General features: G+C 33.4%; 1 protein-coding gene across 3 annotated transcripts in view; it reads left to right on the forward strand.

The window, feature by feature from the left end:
- Positions 1-21,390, forward strand: part of apc (APC regulator of WNT signaling pathway) — a 49,573-nt gene that overhangs the window by 21,396 nt on the left and 6,787 nt on the right. For 2 of the 3 annotated variants that reach the window (XM_051120669.1, XM_051120671.1), the window contains 13 exons: positions 4,330-4,414; positions 11,189-11,378; positions 12,167-12,275; positions 12,368-12,481; positions 12,598-12,681; positions 15,329-15,409; positions 17,244-17,342; positions 17,428-17,806; positions 19,571-19,666; positions 19,783-19,922; positions 20,760-20,837; positions 20,924-21,040; positions 21,134-21,348. In XM_051120669.1, coding sequence (XP_050976626.1) covers positions 4,330-4,414; positions 11,189-11,378; positions 12,167-12,275; positions 12,368-12,481; positions 12,598-12,681; positions 15,329-15,409; positions 17,244-17,342; positions 17,428-17,806; positions 19,571-19,666; positions 19,783-19,922; positions 20,760-20,837; positions 20,924-21,040; positions 21,134-21,348 — 1,787 coding nt within the window. Of the gene's footprint in view, positions 1-488; positions 655-4,329; positions 4,415-11,188; positions 11,379-12,166; positions 12,276-12,367; positions 12,482-12,597; positions 12,682-15,328; positions 15,410-17,243; positions 17,343-17,427; positions 17,807-19,570; positions 19,667-19,782; positions 19,923-20,759; positions 20,838-20,923; positions 21,041-21,133; positions 21,349-21,390 lie in introns of those variants that run through there. The other variant, XM_051120672.1, reaches the window with a different exon arrangement.

Genomic DNA, 21,390 nt, shown 5'->3' on the forward strand with positions numbered 1-21,390 from the left:
AGAATCTTGCATAAGACAAGACACATTTCGCAAGAACGTTAAATAGAGGTCATTTTCATGTTATTTTGAGCGAGCAGAGAGAATAATGATGTTGTCATGCTGTTGTTTGATTCACTATATCTGACTCACAGTATAGTAAAGGGCTCTGTAATCATATGACCCCTCCCCTATAATGAAGCTGTTGTTTCCTGAGACGTCTCAGCGTGACGTCACGCTCCCTTGGGAGCAAAACAGCCGATGACTCTTCAGAGATGCAGAATAACCCCGTGCTGTTGTTTTCTACTGGATAAGGGAAGATAAACGGCGAGCTCATGCGTGACCTTTCCCTTCTGGACACCTCCGGCCTTCTCCGCGTGCCTCCAGCGGGCCGTGGATATGGTGACCCCGGGCCGTTTGGGAAGGGTGGTCCTGAGAGCTGAATGGGGAAGCATCTGTGTTCTCCATGAGGCTTTGGGTCTCCGGGATGGGATGAGGGGGGGAGGTAGCCGCTTCCTGTAAGGCAGTCACATTGTTTGGGCTTTTTCGGCTTCCAAACACACTGGAGAACTCGTATGCTGCGAATGTCTCGTATTCGATATGGTTTTGGGACCATATTGGTGTCAGTGAGGGTTTGGGTTATGAAACCGTAAAGGGACATTGAGGAAAACCTCAGCGGTAAGTTCTGCAAATATGTTATTATCCTGGACCTTATTGCTATTGTGCCAAGATACATGGATGAGGATTGTTCTAGTGGTCGACTATCAATGTGGCAAGATAGTTCACCAAAAAGGAAATATTTGCTGTTGATTTACTTATCAGGCCATCTAAAATGTAGATAACAGTAGATTACGACAGTAAATAAGATTGTTAGATTTTTTTTATTTTAAACCTTGTTGCAAGTCAATGGCTAACAGCACTTTGAGGGTCAAAAAGCCAGGACAAATTAATAACTAATACTCGTGGTTCCTGATGATATGTTGAGGTCTTATGAAGCAAAACGATCAGTCAGTGCAAGAAACTGAACATTATTTACAACCTGTTATCTGGAGCCTCAAAAAAAAAAAAGGACCGGAGTGATGTCCGGTTCATTCTTTTGAACTGATTCATTTGAACTGATTTTTTTTTAGTGAACTAGATGAACCAGTTCTTCGGATTGGACTGAATCGTTTGAATCAGTTCACGACTTGAGCAGCACAGATCTACAAGTTGCTCAGTCAAAACTCACTTTCAGACACCCGACAGTCGCTCCGACTAGAAAACGAGCCAAAATACCACTGTATATACATGATTATATGATGAATGAACTGATTCAGCGCTTCAGTTTTCTCCAGCAGTCACTGAACTGAGGAAACAGTTTGACTCGAAGACAATGAGCTGCTGATATGCGTATGCGTGAACCGAACACTTGAATGAAGGGGCCAAATTTACTCGCCCTCAAGTCGTTTCAAATCGTTCTTTTGTGGAACATAAAAGAAAGTATTTTTTAGACTGTTGGTAATAAAGCTGTTTTGGTTACCATGACTTTCATTATAAGAACAAAAATACTGAGATGTTTCTCAAATTATGTTCCATAGTTTACATTAGGCCGTTGCAGCCTAAATGTGTAATAAATTTTATGTTGAATCAAATTAAAGGAGAAGTCCACTTCCAAAATAAAGATTCACATATAATGTACTCTACCCCTTGACATAATGTTCGTGTCTTTCTTTCATAATAAGAAATTGTTGTTTGAGAAACATATATAATGGACTGATGTGGTGCCCCGATTTTGAACTTCCAAAATGCAGTTTAAATGCGGCTTCAAACGATCCCAGACGAGAAAGAAGGGTCTTATCTAGCGAAACGATCCGTTATTTTAATAAAAATACAATTTTTATACTTTTTAATGCCAAATGCTCGTCTTGTCTTACTCTGCCTGGACTGTTTTCCGGTTCATGACAGTTAGTGTATGTCGAAAAACTCCTATCTCACGTTCTCCCTCAACTTCAGGATCGCCCTACATCGCTGTTTTACCTTTTTTTGTTAAGGGTGTTTGATCTTCTTTGCATGTTCACTTTGCAAAGACTGGGTCAGTACTTCTGCAGCGATGTGCATCAATGATTTTGAAGTTGAGGGAAAAAATATGATTTTTTCGACATACCTTAACTGTCTTAAGTCAGAATATACAGAGTTCAGGGAGAGAAAGGCAAGACGAACATTTGAGATTTAAAAAGTATATCAGTTGTATTTTTTTACTGAAAATAACCAATCGTTTTGCCAGATAAGACCCTTCTTCCTCAGCTGGGATCGTTTACAACCGCATTTGTGATTGTTTGAAGCTGCATTTAAACTGCATTTTGGAAGTTCAAACTCGGGGCACCATATCAGTCCATTATATGGAGAAAAATGCTGAAATGTTTTCCTCAAAAAACATAATTTCTTTACAACTGAAGAAAGAAAGACATGAACATCTTGGATGACAAGGGGTTGAGTGCATTATATGTCAATCTTTGTTTTGGAAGTGGACTTCTCCTTTAAATATTTCTTTCTAAAGCTACGATTTCTATATTTTCTTTAACACAAAAATAGCTTTAGATTGTCTTGTGGGTGTTTTCACAGTCAAATTTATTTAGCGATTAATTAATCGACACGTAATTAATTCAATAAAAATATTTCATCAACTGACAGCCCTAAAAAATAATATAATTTACAGCACAGTAATGACTTTATAAATAAAATAAAATGTGTACGAACCATTGTTTTGCTAAAGAAGTGCACCAAATTGACGGCGCTGAGAACCGCTCTATCCTGTAGAGGACGCAATAACCCCACGATTTTACGGTTTTCGTCTTGGTAGAAAAAAAAATAGCCCAGTATTTAATAACCCATTAAAAATGACCCAGCAGCTTATTCAAACAAAAACTTCCCAGCACCTGTGTAAAACAAAATATAAAAAATAGCTGAACCCTGCATTTGAGTGGAAAGAAAAACAAAACAAAAAAAAAACATTTTTTAGAGTGCAGAAAAACTACCCAGCACTTGGGTTAAAAATATTAAAAATAGCTCAATAAAGTGATCCAACAGGCTAAACCCAGCATTTGGGTCAAAACAAAACAAAAAAAAAAATTTTTTTTTTAGAGTGCAGAAAAACTACCCAGCACCTGTGTACAAAAAATATCTTAATAAAATGACCCAACAAGCTAAACCCCGCATTTGTAGTTTATTCAATTTATATGCTTTAAACATATAAAACATCCACTTTACTGGGTGCTTTAATAAAATAATTGCATATATGTTACATCATTGTGTGATTATGTCAGTGAACATGTGAACTGGTTATTTAAATCAGTTCATTGAAACAAACTGTCCGGAAGAATCAGTTCGTGGAAAAGAATCGTTTGTCTGAGGCTCTGGATTGCAAGTAATAATGTTGTAAATAATGTTCGGTTTCTTGCACAGATGATTGTATGACTTGTTAAGACCTCAATATATTGTCCTTGATATGCTCCTTTTTTTTTTGACTTTCAAAGTGACATTGCATTTTATGAATCACCACAACCACAATTTAGCTAAAAATCTTCTTTATTGTTCTGTGAAAGACAAATGTGGCCTAACTTGTATGGCCTGAGGGTGAGTAAATTAACAGCAAATTTTAATTTTTTACGGTGAACTATGGGTGAGCTTGAAGTATTCAAGTGAATAATTGTTGTTAGTTAAAGCAATATTTGTGCTCAAACATGAATGATTAATCAATTTATGTGTCTTAAACACTGTAGCATCATGCCCGTGGGTTTTGCACTGGCAGACGTCCTCATGTTTCCTTATTACAAAGCAAAAATCTAGTTATGTAAGGTTCTAGCAATTCAGTCTCATCTCCAAACTTAGCTGCATTTGTTTTATGATGTGCAAAGCTGTGACCTGCTGACGTTAGGTTGAGCAGCGAACGCTGATTTTCTTGCCTACATCTGAAAACCCCTTCAGCTGAAATCAGAGAGAAATCAAGGCCTTTCAGGCGTTTATCACGGCCGGATCACGCACCGACACGGCACTAAAGAAGTAGCAGGTGCATCTTTAGAGCTTCAAAGCTGTTTATGTCTCTGACACGCGCGTTCTTCAAAGCACTTCAAAGCTCTTTGATGGAAGTTTTCTTCTCTTTATCAGCTCCGTTTTACCCACAGGCTGAAGAAGTCGTCTTACATGTGGTGGGAGCTGGAAATCTCTCATGCTTTTTTTTTTTTTTTTTTTTTTTCTGGTTCCTTCCGTGCATCGTGATATATTATCTAAAGATGGCTTCTAACGATCTACCGCACACGCAGATAGTGTGTTTTCAGTGTTTGAATGCGTTAAAAACAATGTTTGTTTTTCTTGCAGGAGGTTTTGAAGCAGCTACAAGGAAGTATTGAAGAGGACTCCAAAGATTCGCAAGGCCAGATTGACTTTTTGGAAAGAATTAAAGGTGAGGACAGGTGACTTATTCAGTATTAATGTGAGCAATGCATATTTTAGCATTATAATCTTGCTCTGTTACACAACTTAGTGAGCTGTCAACCTAGATTGCATTTGGGTGAATTGGGTAAATAGGGTAATAGACATCACCATCCTTTTTCCAGCTGACTAATAACTAATTAGGACAGTTGCTTTGGATGTTAAAAATTAATATTAACATTAATAATATTATTAATAATATATATTATAGCTGTAATCTACTCATAAAAATTATTTTAGGATTTAAGCAAATAACTTTTGTAATATTAGTAGACTAGGCCTTTAAAAAAAACATCAGAATTTGCAATGCAGTTAACTTACATATTTGATTAGTGACGCTATTATTTAAATGCATATTTTATTCTTTTATATTACATGTTTTTTTTGTATTATATCTTTTTTAAAATATATTTTTGGTTTTATCTATTTTTAATAATAATTAATAATTTTGTATGTATACACGTGTGTGTGTGTGTGCGTTATTTATATTTATATATATTATTTATATATACATTTTATATTGCATTTAATTATATATTTTTTTATTATATCTGTCAAACGATTAATCGTGATTCGTGATCGTGTAATTATAATGTATATGTTAAAAAGATAAGAAATATGTTATGTACAAAATGTTTGTATTTATATATACTATAAATTATATAAAAATTCTAATAAATGCATATACTTGTATATACATAATTACACACAGTACACACACATACAGGGGTTGGACAATGAAACTGAAACACTGGCCAATATAGTGTTGGAGGTTTCATGGCTATATTTATGCAGCCTGGTGGCCAGTCTTTACTGATCGCACATTCCACCAATAAGAGCAGAGTGTGAAGGTTGACTTTGTGCACCCAATAGCTCAAACATTGTACCCTGAAGGTGGTGCCGTGTATTAGGATGATAATGCACCAATACACACAGCAAGACTGGTGACAAGAGTGATTTGATGAACATGAAAGTAAAGTTAAACATCTCCCATGGCCTGCACAGTCACCAGATCTGAATATTATTGAGCCACTTTGTGGTGTTTTGGAGGAGCGAGTCAGGAAATGTTTTCATACACCAACATCACATAGTGACCTGGCCACTGTTCTGCGAAAGGAATGGCTCAAAATCCTTCTGGCTACTGTGCAGGACTTGTATTTGTCATTCCCAAGATGAAATAATGCTGTATTGGCTGCAAAAGGAGGCCAAACGGCATACTAATTGTGGTCTAAACCCAGGTGTTTCAGTTTCACTGTCCAACCCCTGTATATTAGGCAAACTCAAATTTTTATTTTGTATGCAATTAATCGTTTGACAGCCCTAATTTTTATATTAGATTTTGTTGTATTTTTATGCTTTTTTTTTTTTTTTTTAGTTGTTTTTCAAATTTGACTGGTGTAACAGTTTTTCTGAAATGTATAAATATGTAAATTATGTATTATCTAATTAAATATTCACTAATTTGCATACATTTCCAGAACAGTAATCTGAACAGTGGGTAAAGTCAGGTTCAGATTTTTAATTTTGTTGACACATATTAGAGTTTTGGATTTTGGATTTCTTTTTTATCACTCCATAAATCAGAAAATGCTGTCATCAGACAGAAAAAAAAAATACATTTTCACCATGCTTTGGATATGACTGTTATATAAATCAAGCAAATGATATATCAACAAACTTCTCTGATGCAAAACCAGATCCACGTCAGATGTGTTGGTTTAAGAAAATTGTAAATTTATTACGTTTTCAAAAATGCAAATAAGCAATAAATAGATCATAACTTGAAGCTGTAAATAAAAATTAAGTTTTAATGAACATTAAATCCAATCATTTTACAAATAAACTGAGTAACATAAATTTAGTCATTCTTAATCAATCTAAGTTCATCTGAGAAGAATAAATGTTAAACAAAAGCTAGGCACGCCTAATAGTTAGAGCAGGATTTGTGAATTGAGAGGAAAGCAAAGAGGAGAAGAACCGAGAGCTGAAGTTCATGCACTCATTATACCTTCAGATAAGCAAAGGTCAGTATTGACTTTGCACGTCATGTTGCAATGACTTGCAAATACATACAAGATATTGGGCCTCATTAATGAAACTTCCGCAAATATGAGTAAATTTTGAGTTATTTGCACGTAACACAGACCTTCCTGAAAATGCTTCTCCAGTGCACTGTTTAGTGAGTAGAATTCTGCTGCTGAGTAAACATTTTGAGTAAACAATGTATGTCGCGTGAGACGGAGGCGCCAGAACTGCAACTGATAGAATGTGCGCTGTAGCACGATAGGCTTACATTATTTCTTCAATAATAGCAGATCGTAGGGATATTTTAGTCGTCAAGAATCAAAAATGTTCATATCGCATACCCCGATTGCATTGCAGTGCAAATCCAGAACAGAGATTGGTTGAAAGAAAACGTTTGGAGCAAAAACCGTCCGGTTCTGAGCTAACAACGGAGCACAATGTGAGTAATTGACTGCTAATATCTAAAATCTGCATTAAAGCTAAGAATGTAAAGATAAAGTATAATTGGTTATGTAAGCTAATGTTGGATAAAGCGGCTCACTGTAAACAAGTCGCACCACAACAATTACTCACACTAATGCTCCCAAATATATTTTGAGGTCGTCGGATTAAATTCCGGGAGCATATGCGACCAAAACGGTCACAATTTTAAGCCCTGTGGTTGGTCGTTATTTGTCCATTGTGGCAATGTGTCCATTGCCCATTGTGGTTTTTAACACCTTTAGATCTAATATGAACTAGACAGCTATGTCTCTTAACAAGTCTTGACAAAGGCGACAACATATGGTTTAACACATTTGCGAACTTTTGTTCCGAGAAGAGAATATCAGAACATGTTCTTCTTCAAAGTAGATTCGCAGAAATGACAAGAACAAAAAGTACATCTGACCTAACCCTAAACTCAATATTGACACAAGTCATTGAGTGTCTAGATCTTAAGATCTAAAGATAAGAATGAGCTTAAACAGCATTAATCCCTATATAGTATATACTGAATAATATTTCATGTTGTAGACAGCATAATATTATGTCGGATACATAATCATAAGAAAAGTTATCGATCATAAAGAATTATTTGTAATTAGGGGTGTGAGGAGACACTTATCCCACAAGACGAGACACGAGACCGGGTTCACGAGAACGAGACGAGATGAGTTTTTTTAACTTTTCTTAAGAAATCCTCAATGCTGAAATATATAGGAAAAACAGTCTTTTATTCAACTGAAAAAGACAAAATGCAAAAAAATGTAGGTGCATTTTGAACTTTATGAAATTAAACTTCCATTTTAATGAATTATATGCAGTAATAAACAACATTTAAACAAGAGCATCACGGTTATGGATAAATTGAGAATCACTGTTGTTTTTAATAAATTGGAGACCATGATTCTCTCACGATTCTGGAGAAAAAAAAAGATTAGAAAGCTAAAGAAAATAATGTAATTTACTAGTGGTTCTGACAAACTCTTCATTGCTTAAGTCTTTTAAAACATATATTCATTTAAACAAAATAATAAAAAAACATTCAATGAAGAAATCAGTGTCTTTATTAAGACTTGTTTGACTATTGAAATCTCCCGAATGAATGATTCAATGACATACTTTTCTTAAACGGGCAGTTGTCGCCACCTCCTGGCGGAAGAGGATAAGCGTTACTATACATACAAGTGTTAAGATACTTTCGTTTTGATCGCTACTATAAGACAATAAGTGTTTATACCCAAACTGTAAACGTTTATCCCAATACTTCTGTTATTTAAATGTCTGTAACACAGAAATAATGATTATAATGTGTTGCTCTTTCTGCGTTCACATTTACCCTGACCCTCTGATTCATTAACATGGGCAGCGACAAAACGCGCTTCTCACGCTCCACTGACACTCGCGATGTGAAAGAGTCCTAATAGATATAGCTAAATCGTTGTCACTCAGGAATAAGATTGCGTGGGTGTTTGAATCGAGATCTTGATATTTTAAGGATTAATTGTGCAGCTCTAACATAAACACTGCTAAATGTTTTGCGAGGATATCGTCACGAGACCTCATCACATCCCTGTTTGTAATGCTATTCATAATGCGTAATTTCTTATATAAATATGAGAACAAAATATATATGCTTTTATATTATTTTTATTTGATTATTTTGGAATTCCAAAAACCAACACACCACCCTCTAAAAAAAAATCCACAGATTATAGATGGGGATGATGTGCGAATAGATAAGTGTAATAAAATAAACACTTAAATGAGTTTTCTTTTTACAATTCTGAAAGCAAAATAGCCTGAAATATCAAAGTGCACCATGTGCATGAAAAAGCACTGGTTTTGCTGGTGTTACCAAAGCAAACTGTTTCAATTAAGGACTTGCTTTGGGCCAATTTTCACCCAATATTTGTGTGCTTTGTACTGTTGATGCATGGCATATGCTTGCCATTAGCTTAGCAACAAGGTAACGTCAAACCCTATCAGAATCAAAGGCTATTTGTGTGGTTGCTGCCTACGTAGGCCATTCCAAATCGGTCACTTGTGGCGTTTTATTTCAGTTCAGATTTGGCCTTAGAAAGTGTATGGAGTCAGTAAGACGGCTCAGTAAATTGAAGATGATATACGAAATACTGATGTACAAAATGCTGCAAATTTTGCTGATCACTTCATGTAATGCAATTAACATGAAGCATGCAAAACATGCAGATTTATAATGAATGCCACTATAATTTGTTTTACACTCCTGATCTGAATACCATAAGTTTTTTTTAATTTTTAAATATATATGATTTTGTTATTTTTGTTTTGTTTTAGGAATTAGAAAAATACATAAACAATGAAAAGTATATTGAATATATTTTTATATACATTTTTAGGGTTTTAATTTTTTTTTAAGTTTATATAATTTTAATTTTATTTCAAATTGTTGTATTTTACTTTTATTACATTGTATCTTCTGAAATGTTTTTTCTATTTTAATTAGGGCTGTCAGTTTATTTAAAATTTTAAATCTAATCAATTGCATGATGTTTCGATTAATTAATTGCAAAATAAATTTGACTGAAAATAAGCACAAAAGATCATTTAAAGCTACTTTTGTGTTAAATAAGAAAGTATCAAGTGGAGATTACAAATTGTAGCTTTAGAAAGTAATATTTTATTAGATTCAGCATAAAATTAATTACACAAACATTTAGGCTATAACGGCCTAACATAAACTATGGAACATAAGAGGATAATTTGAAAAACATCTCAGTACTTTTTGTCCATACAATGAAAGTCACTGATAACCAAAATATCTTTGTTACTAATACTCTACAAAATTCTTTTAAAAAGAAAAAAAAGAAAAAAGTTTTTAAATGATGACAGAATTTTATTTTTTGTGTGAACTATCCCTTTAATGTTTTCATTTTTATTCTGATTTTTACCTAAAAAAATAAGAAACTAAATCTCCCAGCAGGTGGCAGTAAATCTTTATAATTTGTTCAAATGTGCCAGATTTTCTGAAATGTATAAATATGCAAATGATGTATTTTCTAATTAAATATGCACTAATTTGCATACATTTCCAGAACAGAAATCTGAACAATGGGTAAAGTCAGGTTCAAATTTGTAATTTTGTTGACATATTAGAGTTTTAGATTTTGGATTTCTTTTTTTATTACTCCATAAATCAGAAAATACTGTCATCAGACAGTTTTGTATATAACAATGTTATTTAAATCAGGCAAAATCTACAGAATATAGATAGGAATGAGGTGCAATTAGATAAGTGTGTAATAAACAGTTAAATCAGTTTTTTTTTTTTTGTTTTTTTTTAAAATAACAATTCTACAAGCAAAATTGCCCAAAATCCCAAAGTGCAAATGAGGGTAAATAAATGATGACAGATCTTTATTTTTTGGGGTGAACTATCCCTTTAATGTTTTCATTTTTATTATTTTTTTAATGAAATGATACTCTAAATAAGAAACTAAATTTGCCACCAAGTGGAAATAATGTCTTTATAATTCGTTCAAATGGCTGATTAATTTAGGAAAGTAGTAAATGACTCTTTTTATGAATGGGCCTTTGAATCATTGATTCACACGAGTCATTCAAAACGTGGATTCATCCAGAAATTAAACTCCGCTGTGTTGCTTGGAGACACGCAACAATTCTGCTATGGCTTCAAAGGTAATATGTTCTCTGCAAAATTGAGCAAAAACACATAATATTGTGTTTAAAATATAACACAATATTAACTTCTTAATGAACTGTTGAATAAAATCACATTTAAGCTCGTGATAGATCAGGACAAAATCAGCACTCTTGGGGGCATTTTTTTTGTCACCAATATCTTGAATTTTAGGGCATAACTGCGTTTATAGAGTTGTCGCGCTGCATCATATTTGTCAGCAGTCTACTGTATGAAATGCAAGATGACATGGGTCAGGGGGCGTGTTAACTGCGTTAAAATATTTAAATTGCGTTATTTTTTTATAACTAATTAAGTTAACGCGTTCCATTGACAGCCCTAATTTTAATTACGATTATTTTCGAAGGGATTTGTTGTGGAGTGAGGGGAACTAAAATACATGGTTATAGTGTTTATAATGTTTGTAAATTTATTTCTAAATGTAAAAGCTTATACACCAACTAGGTGTTAAAAGTGCAAAGTTAGGTGGAAATTTCCAGAAAATACCATGTGTGTGACCATACACTCATACCCATCATCATCTATTCTGTTCTGCAGAAATGAGTCTTGACCCAAACAGTTTCTCTGGCGTGAAGTTGAGGTCCAAGGCATCTCTGCCGGGCTCCGGTTCGGCCCACTCGGCCGACAGCAGCCCCAGTCCCAGCCCTATGAGCTCCTTCCCCAGGAGAGGGGTGACCGGCGGGGGTCGAGACAGCGCTGGGTACCTGGAGGAGCTGGAAAAGGAACGGTGAGCATGAAGGGATCATTCCGTACATCAGATGGGCAGGTCATATGGCTGATTAGATCCTTCTAAGCAGGTTAACTAAAGGTTTCTTCTAAAGCGCAAAGAGGGTTTTGCTACTGTATGAGATTTACAACAGATGGTACATTCGCTTGATAAGTGTTTGAATATCAGAAGTTAAAATTGAAATGATCGTTCTACCATTTGGGTTTTTGAAAGAAATTAATACTTTTATTCATCAAGGCTGCATTAAATTAATCAAAAGTGACAGTAAAAACATTTATAATGTTACAAAAGTTTTCTATTTCAAATAAATCCTGTTCTTTTGAACATTCCAAAAATAAAATGTATCAGTTTCCACAACAATATTGGGCAGCACAACTGTTTTCAATTTTTAGAAATGTTTCATGAGCAGCAAATCAGCATATTAGAATGACTTCTGAAGAATCATGTGACATTGAAGACTGCAGTAATGATGATGATAAATTCAGGTTTGATCACAGAAATAAATTACGTTTTAACAGATATTCACAGAAGACAGCTATATGAAATTGTAATAATATTTCACAATTGTTCAGTTTTTACAGTATTTTTGATCAAATAAATGCAGCCTTGGTGAGCAAAAGATACATTTTAAAAGCATTAAAAAAAAAAAAAAAAGCATTTCTTCTTTTATCAATAAATAGTATTTTTATTTCTGGAACCTGTACTGTGATTTACATTCTGATCTATAACAACCTAAATTTAAAGAGTCTAAAATTCAATCAAATTTAATTATATTTTCCTTTTACTAGGTCTTTGTTGATGGCAGAACTTGAGAAGGAAGAAAAGGAGAAAGACTGGTATTATGCTCAATTACAAAACCTCACAAAAAGAATTGACAGTCTGCCGCTGACTGAGAATGTAAGTATGTACAGTATGCATGTGGTCATCAATGCATTAGTTTCAGTGCACATCATCAATTGACCATTACTGACCATCTTCTGTTGCTGTAGTTTTCTCTGCAGACTGATATGACACGCAGGCAACTAGAATACGAAGCCCGGCAGATCAGAGCCGCCATGGAGGAGCAGCTGGGCACGTGTCAAGACATGGAAAAACGGGCGCAGGTGGGCTCAGATGCTGAAACTGAGAGACGCTGAATTTGTTAATGAAACTGGAACTTCTAAATTCAGAGTGTGAAACCACCAGTTATGTAATGAAGTTTGTTTATCATTTTCTTCAGGGCCGCGTAGCTCGGATACAGCAGATAGAAAAAGACATGCTGAGGATTCGGACACGTTTACAGGCCCAGTCAGCAGACGCGGAGGTATTGGATTATTCTGCTGTCTATAACACAGTCATGCTTAGAAGGAGGCTTTAAAGATTAGACTCAAGATTAGTAGTAATTAGTACTGAATTTTTATAAATTGAAATAATATTTCACCCAAAAACGTGCTCAGCTTTTAGCTATCCAAGATGTAGATGAGTTTGTTTCTGAGCAGATTTGGAGAAATGTAGCATTGCATCACTTGCTCACCAATGGATGTGAATGGGTGCCGTCAGAATGAGAGTCCAAACAGATGATAAAAATATCACAATAATCCAAAAGTAATTCATACCACTCCAGTCCATCAGTTAACATCTTGAGACAAAAGAAACAAATCCATCAGTAAGACTTTTTAACTTCAAACAGCCAAAATATCCATAAATCCAAAATGCATAATAACGCTTCCTCTATCTCCTGTTGTCTTTCTCATCAAAATCCACCGAATATTTATTTGGAGCTGTTTTGGACTGTAAATTGTGCTTGATCTGTGCAGATTTCTCTCTTGATTCAGACCAGACCAATTTTTCACTGCAGCCGGATGCAACTGTTTGAAGTAAAAACAAAAAAATCCCTTAATGATTCTTGTAAACACACAGCTTTTGTCTTCTCAAGATGTTTACTGATGGACTGGAGTGGTGTTGATTACTTTTGAATTATAGTAATGTTTTTATTAGCTGTTTGGACTCTCATTCTGACGGCACCCATTCGCATCCATTGGTGAGCAAGTGATGCAATGCTACATTTCTCTAAATCTGATGAAGAAAAAAACTCATCAGTATGTTGGTTTTCCGAAAGCTCAGTATTATGACCTCTATTTATGTCCACATGAAGTGAAAGTCAGGCCTAGTTTAATCATATTTTGTCAGTATGGACATTTGTGGTCGGCTTGTGCAAGCATTTGTTCCTCTTCACACATTTAATTCTTTTGTTTTAGAAAAACTGTAATTTCCATCTCACCATCAGCGTTTGCTGCGCTTCTTCCAGTCTGTAATGTTCCGCTTTTAGAGCTTGTACAGAAACGAACGGAAATGGTGCACAGAAAATGCATCTGTGCATAAACGCTGAGGCCATAAAAGTATAATTGAATGAGCATGCAGTACTAATGGATTGTGTTTTGTGAGGCTGAGCATAAAAAACATTAGTTTGACCTAGCTTTAGGATGCACAGTGCTTATCTAGCTATGCTTGCATTTGTTCATTTATTTAATACTTGCATTTATTCATTTACATGTATGCATTAGTAGATGCTTTTATCCAAGCATCTTACATTTGCATTCAATATATATGTTTTATTTACTCATTTAAAGTCATAAATTAATACAACAAAAATAAATAAAAATAAATTACATTTGAATTAGTGCTGTCAAGCCATTAATCACAATTAATTGCATCAACAATAAAAGTTTTTGTTTACATAATGTGTAAACTGTGTCTAGTATACACACGGATGCATGTGTATATATATAAAAATATGTTGTTTATATATTAAAATATTTATAAATAATATTAATTATATGATTAGAAATAAATACATGTAAACATTTTTAAAAATATAGGGTGTTTGTGTGTTTATGTAGACATGATAAATATACACATTATACATGCATACATTATGTAAACAAAAACGTATTTTGGATTAAGCGCGATTAATCGTTCGACAGCACTAATTTAAATTTGTATACGAAAAAATAAATATTACAAAAAAATGACAAGCACATCACAAAATTAAGAATTTAACAACAGTAAAAAACAAAAACTGAAAGCATAAAAGCAAGTTAAGTAACTCTAATTTACAATGTAATAAAAAATATAATAAAATGTAAATAATAAATGATATAAAATTTTACATTTACATACACTTTTTTTTTTGGATCAATACAATTAATGATTGTTTTTATTTATTAAAATACATATTCAGGAATACAATAAAACAATATCATAATTAAATATATAATAAATATTACATTTAAAAACTTTTTTAATTGTTAAATACAATTAATGATTGTATTTATTTACTTACAATTGAAAGTTTTTTATTTTTTTTTATTATTATTTTTTTTATTATTAAAATACATATTCGATACAATGAAACATAGAAAAATAGAAAAATTATGAACGGTTTATAAGTGAAATATTTAATTAAGTGAATACATTTAAATATAACTAGAAATTTAGATACACGTTTATAATTTAAAATAATAATAATACAAAAATAAAATGTACAATTAAATCAAAAATAAAAACCTTGCCATTGCTATTGCAATAGAGGCACAAACAAGCACTTTTTTGTATGCATGCTCACTGACATGTTTAGAATTTGCACGTGAGTTTCCCTCGAGTCGATAAATCCCATTGGACACTTTTGCGTATCCTCCCCCTCTGTTGCCGTAATCCCGCCGGCTGAATGAGAAACCAATGTAGGTCAGGAAGAGCCTGATGCTGTTGCAGCTGCTGTCCTATAGCTGAAGACTCAGCCTCGCTCTGTATCTCTATACGCTGAATTATCCGACCTCACAGAGCTGATTACACAGGTTATCCGTCCCCTGTAGCCGGTTGAGGCTCTCTGTCCACCTGCCTTTTACCTGTGACTTGCATTACAGGTGTCATTTGCTCAGTTTAATGTGCTGTATCTCATATTGAATCATCAGGTCAAGCATGACCCCGTGACGCAGACCGAAGGCGCTCACGCGGCAGGAGATGCTGGCGGTGGTAATGCGGCCTGCTCACAGGTGAGTACTGTATCTATTTGCAGTAGTCTCCCACTAAATTAGGCTCATTTTGTTGATGGTCTCATGAACAGAAGTGTCCTCCGGTGGCCCTTTTTTCTGCCAGTGGGTGCCAAGGATTTCAGGCCCTTTTTTAAAGGCCCTTTCAGTCTGTGCCAAGAGCTTCGGTGTGCTTTGAATAATAATGATTTGAATGCAGATGCTAATGGTTTTATTGTTCATCATAGAGCCCTAGTTAGACTTTGAAATTCTAAGCAGAAACAGGAGGGTTTTTTGTACTCCATACTGTTTCCCTCACATTAATGCCCCGTGGTATTTTTCAGACAGATGGTGCGAGCGGTATGTCACTGGATTAGGTGCAGGGATCGAGTTTGACACACAAGCCATACATTGTTCACTAAGCAAAGAGACTCACTCCTGTTTTTGTGTTTGCATAGCGTATTTTATGCAATTTCAGTTTAAGATTTGTTTTAAAATTAGTTTATCTATGATTAAAAGTTTTTTTTTTTTTTTTTTAAATGCAGATTCAGTAATACAATAAAACTTACACAATTTTTTACAATATAATGTTTTAACATACAATATCATCTTTGCTCATTATATTGTATAAGCACTCCATTATCTTAAAATACAATATTCTGAGCAAAAATTACAATTCAGTATAAATGAATACATTACAAAAAAAAAACATGAATAAATATATAAAAAATATATTATTAGCTTTATAAAAATAATGGATTTAAATATGTCTAAATGGATACATGATTAAAATGATTAAAAGTTTTTCTATATTATAATACAAATTCAGTGATATAGTCAAATATGATGCTTTCTTTGTTTAAAATACAATATTTTGAGAAAAAAAGAAATTATAAACTTGTCAATAAAAATATTATAAATATTACATTTAAAAATTATTTAAAATGTAATATAAAATGTAATAAAAATAATGTAAACATTAATTATAATGTTACATTAAAAAACTTTTTTCATTGTTAAATACAATTAATGATTGCGTGTGTATATGTATATACATATGCAATACGATTTAACAAATTATCAAAAAAATAGTGTAATAAAAATAAATATATTAATACAAAATATGAATACATTAATAACAGTAATAATATATTTAAATATATCTAAATTTATGCATTTTATTAGTCTTTAAATTTGTTTTCATTTATAAATTAATGGATTTTTTTGTTATTTTTAAACAAATGTAATCAAAAATGCACTAATTTACATACAATCTCTGCATTCAGAAAACTGCATCAAGGATGATGTTAAAGATATGTTTGATGTAAACAATGATATTTTGTAATATATAGATTGCAGTTATGAAAATAGTTTCCTGATTTGTTTTAAATTATTTAACCTGTGGTTATTAATGATTAAAAGGTTTTTATATTATAATACAAATTTAGTGATATAGTAAAACATGATGCTTTTATTTGCAGTTTTCATTTTAATTTTAGTTTTATTAATTTTATGTGCTTTATTTATTTACTTGTTCAGTTTTTTTTTTTTTTAATATTTAAATTTATCTTTATTTTTAATATTTAGAATTGGCTTTTATTTTTTGCACTCTTCATTTTAGTTTAAGATTTTGTTAATTTTATGTGCTTTTGTCGTTTGTATTTGTTTTGTTTTTTTACTTGTTTAAATTTTTTGTATATTTCTGTTTATATTTAAAAAAAAAAAAAATCAGAAGATTTTAAATGTCAAAAATCACTAAGATTTTAGTATTCTAAACTAAAAAGGTGTTTGATTAGATTTGCTTTATTGTTTATTAAGAACATAGTTTATGTCTGCCTTGTATGTTTTTGTCCGTCAGGGCTCAAGTTCTCGGGTCGATCATGACGCGGCCAGTGAGATGAGCAGTGCAGGAAGTTACTCTGTCCCACGTCGACTGACCAGCCATTTGGGAACTAAGGTTAACTAATGCTAGATTCTCAGTGCTAAAATGACTGTTTCCAATGACAGCATGCATCAGTTTAATCAAATCTGCATATGTTTAGGTGGAAATGGTGTACTCTCTGCTGTCCATGCTGGGCACCCACGATAAAGACGACATGTCTCGCACCCTCCTGGCCATGTCGAGCTCTCAGGACAGCTGCATCGCCATGCGTCAGTCCGGCTGCCTGCCGCTGCTCATCCAGCTCCTCCATGGCAACGACAAGGACTCCGTGCTGCTTGGAAATTCTCGCGGCAGCAAAGAGGCCCGGGCGAGGGCCAGCGCCGCCCTGCATAACATTATCCATTCGCAGCCCGACGACAAGCGCGGCCGGCGGGAGATCCGGGTGCTCCACCTGCTGGAGCAGATCAGAGCTTACTGCGAGACCTGCTGGGAGTGGCAGGAAAGCCACGAGCGCGGCGTGGACCAGGACAAGAACCCAAGTGAGACCCCAGTATATCTCGTGCTGATGTATGTGAGGTGTCAGGAATAGCGCAGAGAGATGTGATATTGTATCCTTGCGGTATCATTATTTTTAGTTTCAGTAACTGTGTGGATTAATAGAAGCGTTTTCTCATCCTTGTTTTGGCTTCAACAGTGCTGTCAATGGTTAATTAAAATTTTCTATTTTCTATTTTTGTATTTATATTTTTGGTCATTTTTAGTTAATTTGGAATGAAAATATAGTAAAATAAGTGTTCTTTTATTTACAGCTATTTTTGTGCACCTTTTCATATAGTATTTATTCATGTTTTGAATAAATGTTTATTTTTTATATTTGCAGTTTTCATTTTAATTTGTTTTATTAATTTGGTATTGTTTTTGTGCTTTTTCTTTTCTTTTCTTTTCTTTTCTTTTCTTTTCTTTTCTTTTCTTTTCTTTTCTTTTCTTTTCTTTTTACTTGTTCAGTTTTTTAACATTTCCATTTATCTTTCATTTATTTTATTTTTTTATATTTAGAATGAGCTTATATTTTATTTATTGCAATTTTCATTTTAAATGTTTTTAATAATTTTAATAATTATATGTGCTTTTGTCATTTGTTTTACTAGTTCAGTTTTTTATTATTTCCATTTAGCTTTAAATTATGTTTGTTTAGAATTGGCTTCTTTTTTTTTTGTGCAATTTTCATTTTAGTTTTTTGTTCATTTTTATGTGCATTTGTCATTTGTGTTGTTATTATTGTTGTTATTATTATTATTATTTATTTATTTTTTTTTTTTTTTTTTTACTTGTTTAACTTTTTTAATATTTCTATTTGGCTTTATTTTTTTAAAATTTTTTTGTACTTCAGCTATTTTTAATAGTTTTAGTTTATTTTTAGTTTAGTTATTTTTATTTTTTATATTTGCAGTTTTCATTTTAATTTTAGTTTTGTTAATTTAGTTTTATTAATTTTATGTGCTTTTCCTTTTTTCAGTTTTTTTTTTGTTTTTATTTTTCCATTTAGCTTTAATTTATTTTTCATATTTATAATTGGCTTTTATTTTTTGCACTTTTCATTTTAGTTTAAGATTTTTGTTCAATTTTATATGCTTTTGCCATTTGTATTATTTTTCTTTTTTACTTCCTAGTTAATTTTTTTTTTTTTTTTTTTTTTTTTTTTACATATTTCTATTTGCCTTAATTATTATTTTTTTTTTTAGTTTAGTTTTAGTAAGTTTTCAACTTTATTTATTTCAGGCAACATTTTCAACATTTTTGCATCAGTGCAACATTTTTCATTTTTGAGTCGTTTCTCATCTAATCTTTATTTTTTATTTTATTTCAGCTTCATTTTATTAATTATATTTAATAGTTTCAGTTTTAGTTACAGATATTGCTATAAAATTAGCCATTAAATCTGATGCGTCTCCATTAGCCATTTAAAACAAACATATAAATCGCCCACTGTAAGAAATAGATTTATATGTAAGTTTCAAGTATGTATCAGCATGAACTCAGACATTGAAACTATTGCATCTGAATTAGCCATTTAAAATAAACGTACACTTATGTCTCTAATATATTGCTGTAGTAAATGCAGTCCTTTTTTAATTTCATCCCATATACTACAAACTTTTTATTAATTTATAAATGTGATTCACATAAAATTCTCTGATGGGAAGGAGCTTAATAGTTGACTTAACTCTTCTAAGTGGGTTGACACATAATTAATGTATGTGAAGTTATACAACGTCATTAATGTACTTTTGCTTTCACTGCAGTGCCTTCACCAGTCGAGCATCAGATTTGCCCAGCGGTTTGTGTTCTCATGAAACTCTCCTTTGATGAAGAGCACAGGCATGCAATGAATGAGCTTGGTAGGTTTTCCAAATTTATAAATGAAACTTGTTATTCAGTATGTTTATGTTGGGCATTAAAAAAAAACAATATTTAAATCTCATTGGCTGAATCTTTCAATGCATTGTTTATGCAGGTGGCCTTCAGGCGATTGGGGAGCTGCTGCAGGTAGACTGTGAGATTTACGGTCTTACCAATGATCACTACAGTGTTACACTAAGACGATATGCTGGAATGGCTCTAACTAATTTAACCTTTGGAGATGTAGCCAACAAGGTGCGTTATTTCTCACAGCATTAGTCAAGTCAAGTCAAGTCGAGCTTTGTCAGTTAGTGTGTGGACATACAGTGGAACGAAATGTCGTGTTTCGCAGGACCACAGTGCTACATAAATAAACATAAATATGAACATACATACAGTAGACGTAGAAACAATTTTTTAAACCTATACATATAACTATACATATACTATAAATAATTGACTATACATACACATAACCTAAGACCGACAAATGCTTTACATAATAACTGTGCATGATGATGTGCAGAAGAGGTATTTAAAGGTTAAGAAGCAAATAGTGCAGTATGATTTGTGGTGCATTGACAAGTAAACATTTGTAAGTCCTTATTAGGTCCTTGTAACGTGGAGTGTTAATAAGAAAGTGTCTGGTGCATATAGAAAGAACAGAGTGTTTCTACGGGTGGTTTGTCTAGCCCACTCACCTGTATGTAGCATACTCAGAGGTGCACAATGTTTTCTGTGTAACATGTAGTGTTAATAGGAAAGTGTCTGGTGCATATAGAGATGAAGAATACGTTGCTACAGGTGGTTTGTCCAGCCCACTCACCTGTGTGTAGCACACTCAGAATTGCACTGTGTTTTGAGTTTTTCAACAGTTTACATTGTGGATAAGGTTTCAGAGGGGGGTGAGGTGGTTGGAATTGAGGGCTCTCACAGCCTGGGGAATAAAGCTGTTGAGCAGTCTTGCAGAGTGGGCTCTGATGCTCCTGTAGCATCTTCCTGATGGCAGGAGCTGGAAGAGATTATGTTTGTAGATTCCATTCACTGCATTTCATCATTGCATTAACAGTTACTTTCTTGTTTTGCCCACAGGCTACACTTTGCTCAATGAAAGGTTGCATGAGAGCCATGGTAGCTCAACTGAAGTCAGAGAGTGAGGACCTACAACAGGTATAACTGTGCATAGCAATACATGCCACCAAAAGTAAAGACGTTAATCTCAAGTTATTGTACTAAGAAGCTCTATACTGCTTTAGGTAATTGCCAGTGTTTTGAGAAACCTCTCTTGGCGAGCTGACGTGAACAGTAAGAAGATCTTGCGAGAAGTTGGCAGTGTACGAGCCTTGATGGAGTGTGCCTTAGAGGTTCAGAAGGTGAGATACCTCTGAAACTCTTTAATAACTTCTGTGGTCCGAATGCAAACAAGCCGTTCAGTCATTAAGGAAATGTTCTTACTTATCTTACAGGAATCCACATTAAAAAGCGTCTTGAGTGCCCTTTGGAACTTGTCAGCACATTGCACTGAAAACAAAGCTGATATCTGTACGGTTCCTGGAGCTTTGGCGTTTTTAGTGAGCACTCTAACATACAGAAGCCAAACCAACACCCTTGCCATAATAGAAAGTGGCGGTGGCATCTTGAGAAATGTTTCAAGCTTAATTGCCACAAATGAGGAGCACAGGTACAGTATACTTTATGAAATCTGCATACGCACACCGATTTT

This window comes from Labeo rohita, chromosome 10, assembly GCF_022985175.1.
Source record: "Labeo rohita strain BAU-BD-2019 chromosome 10, IGBB_LRoh.1.0, whole genome shotgun sequence".
Taxonomy (NCBI): Eukaryota; Metazoa; Chordata; class Actinopteri; order Cypriniformes; family Cyprinidae; genus Labeo; species Labeo rohita.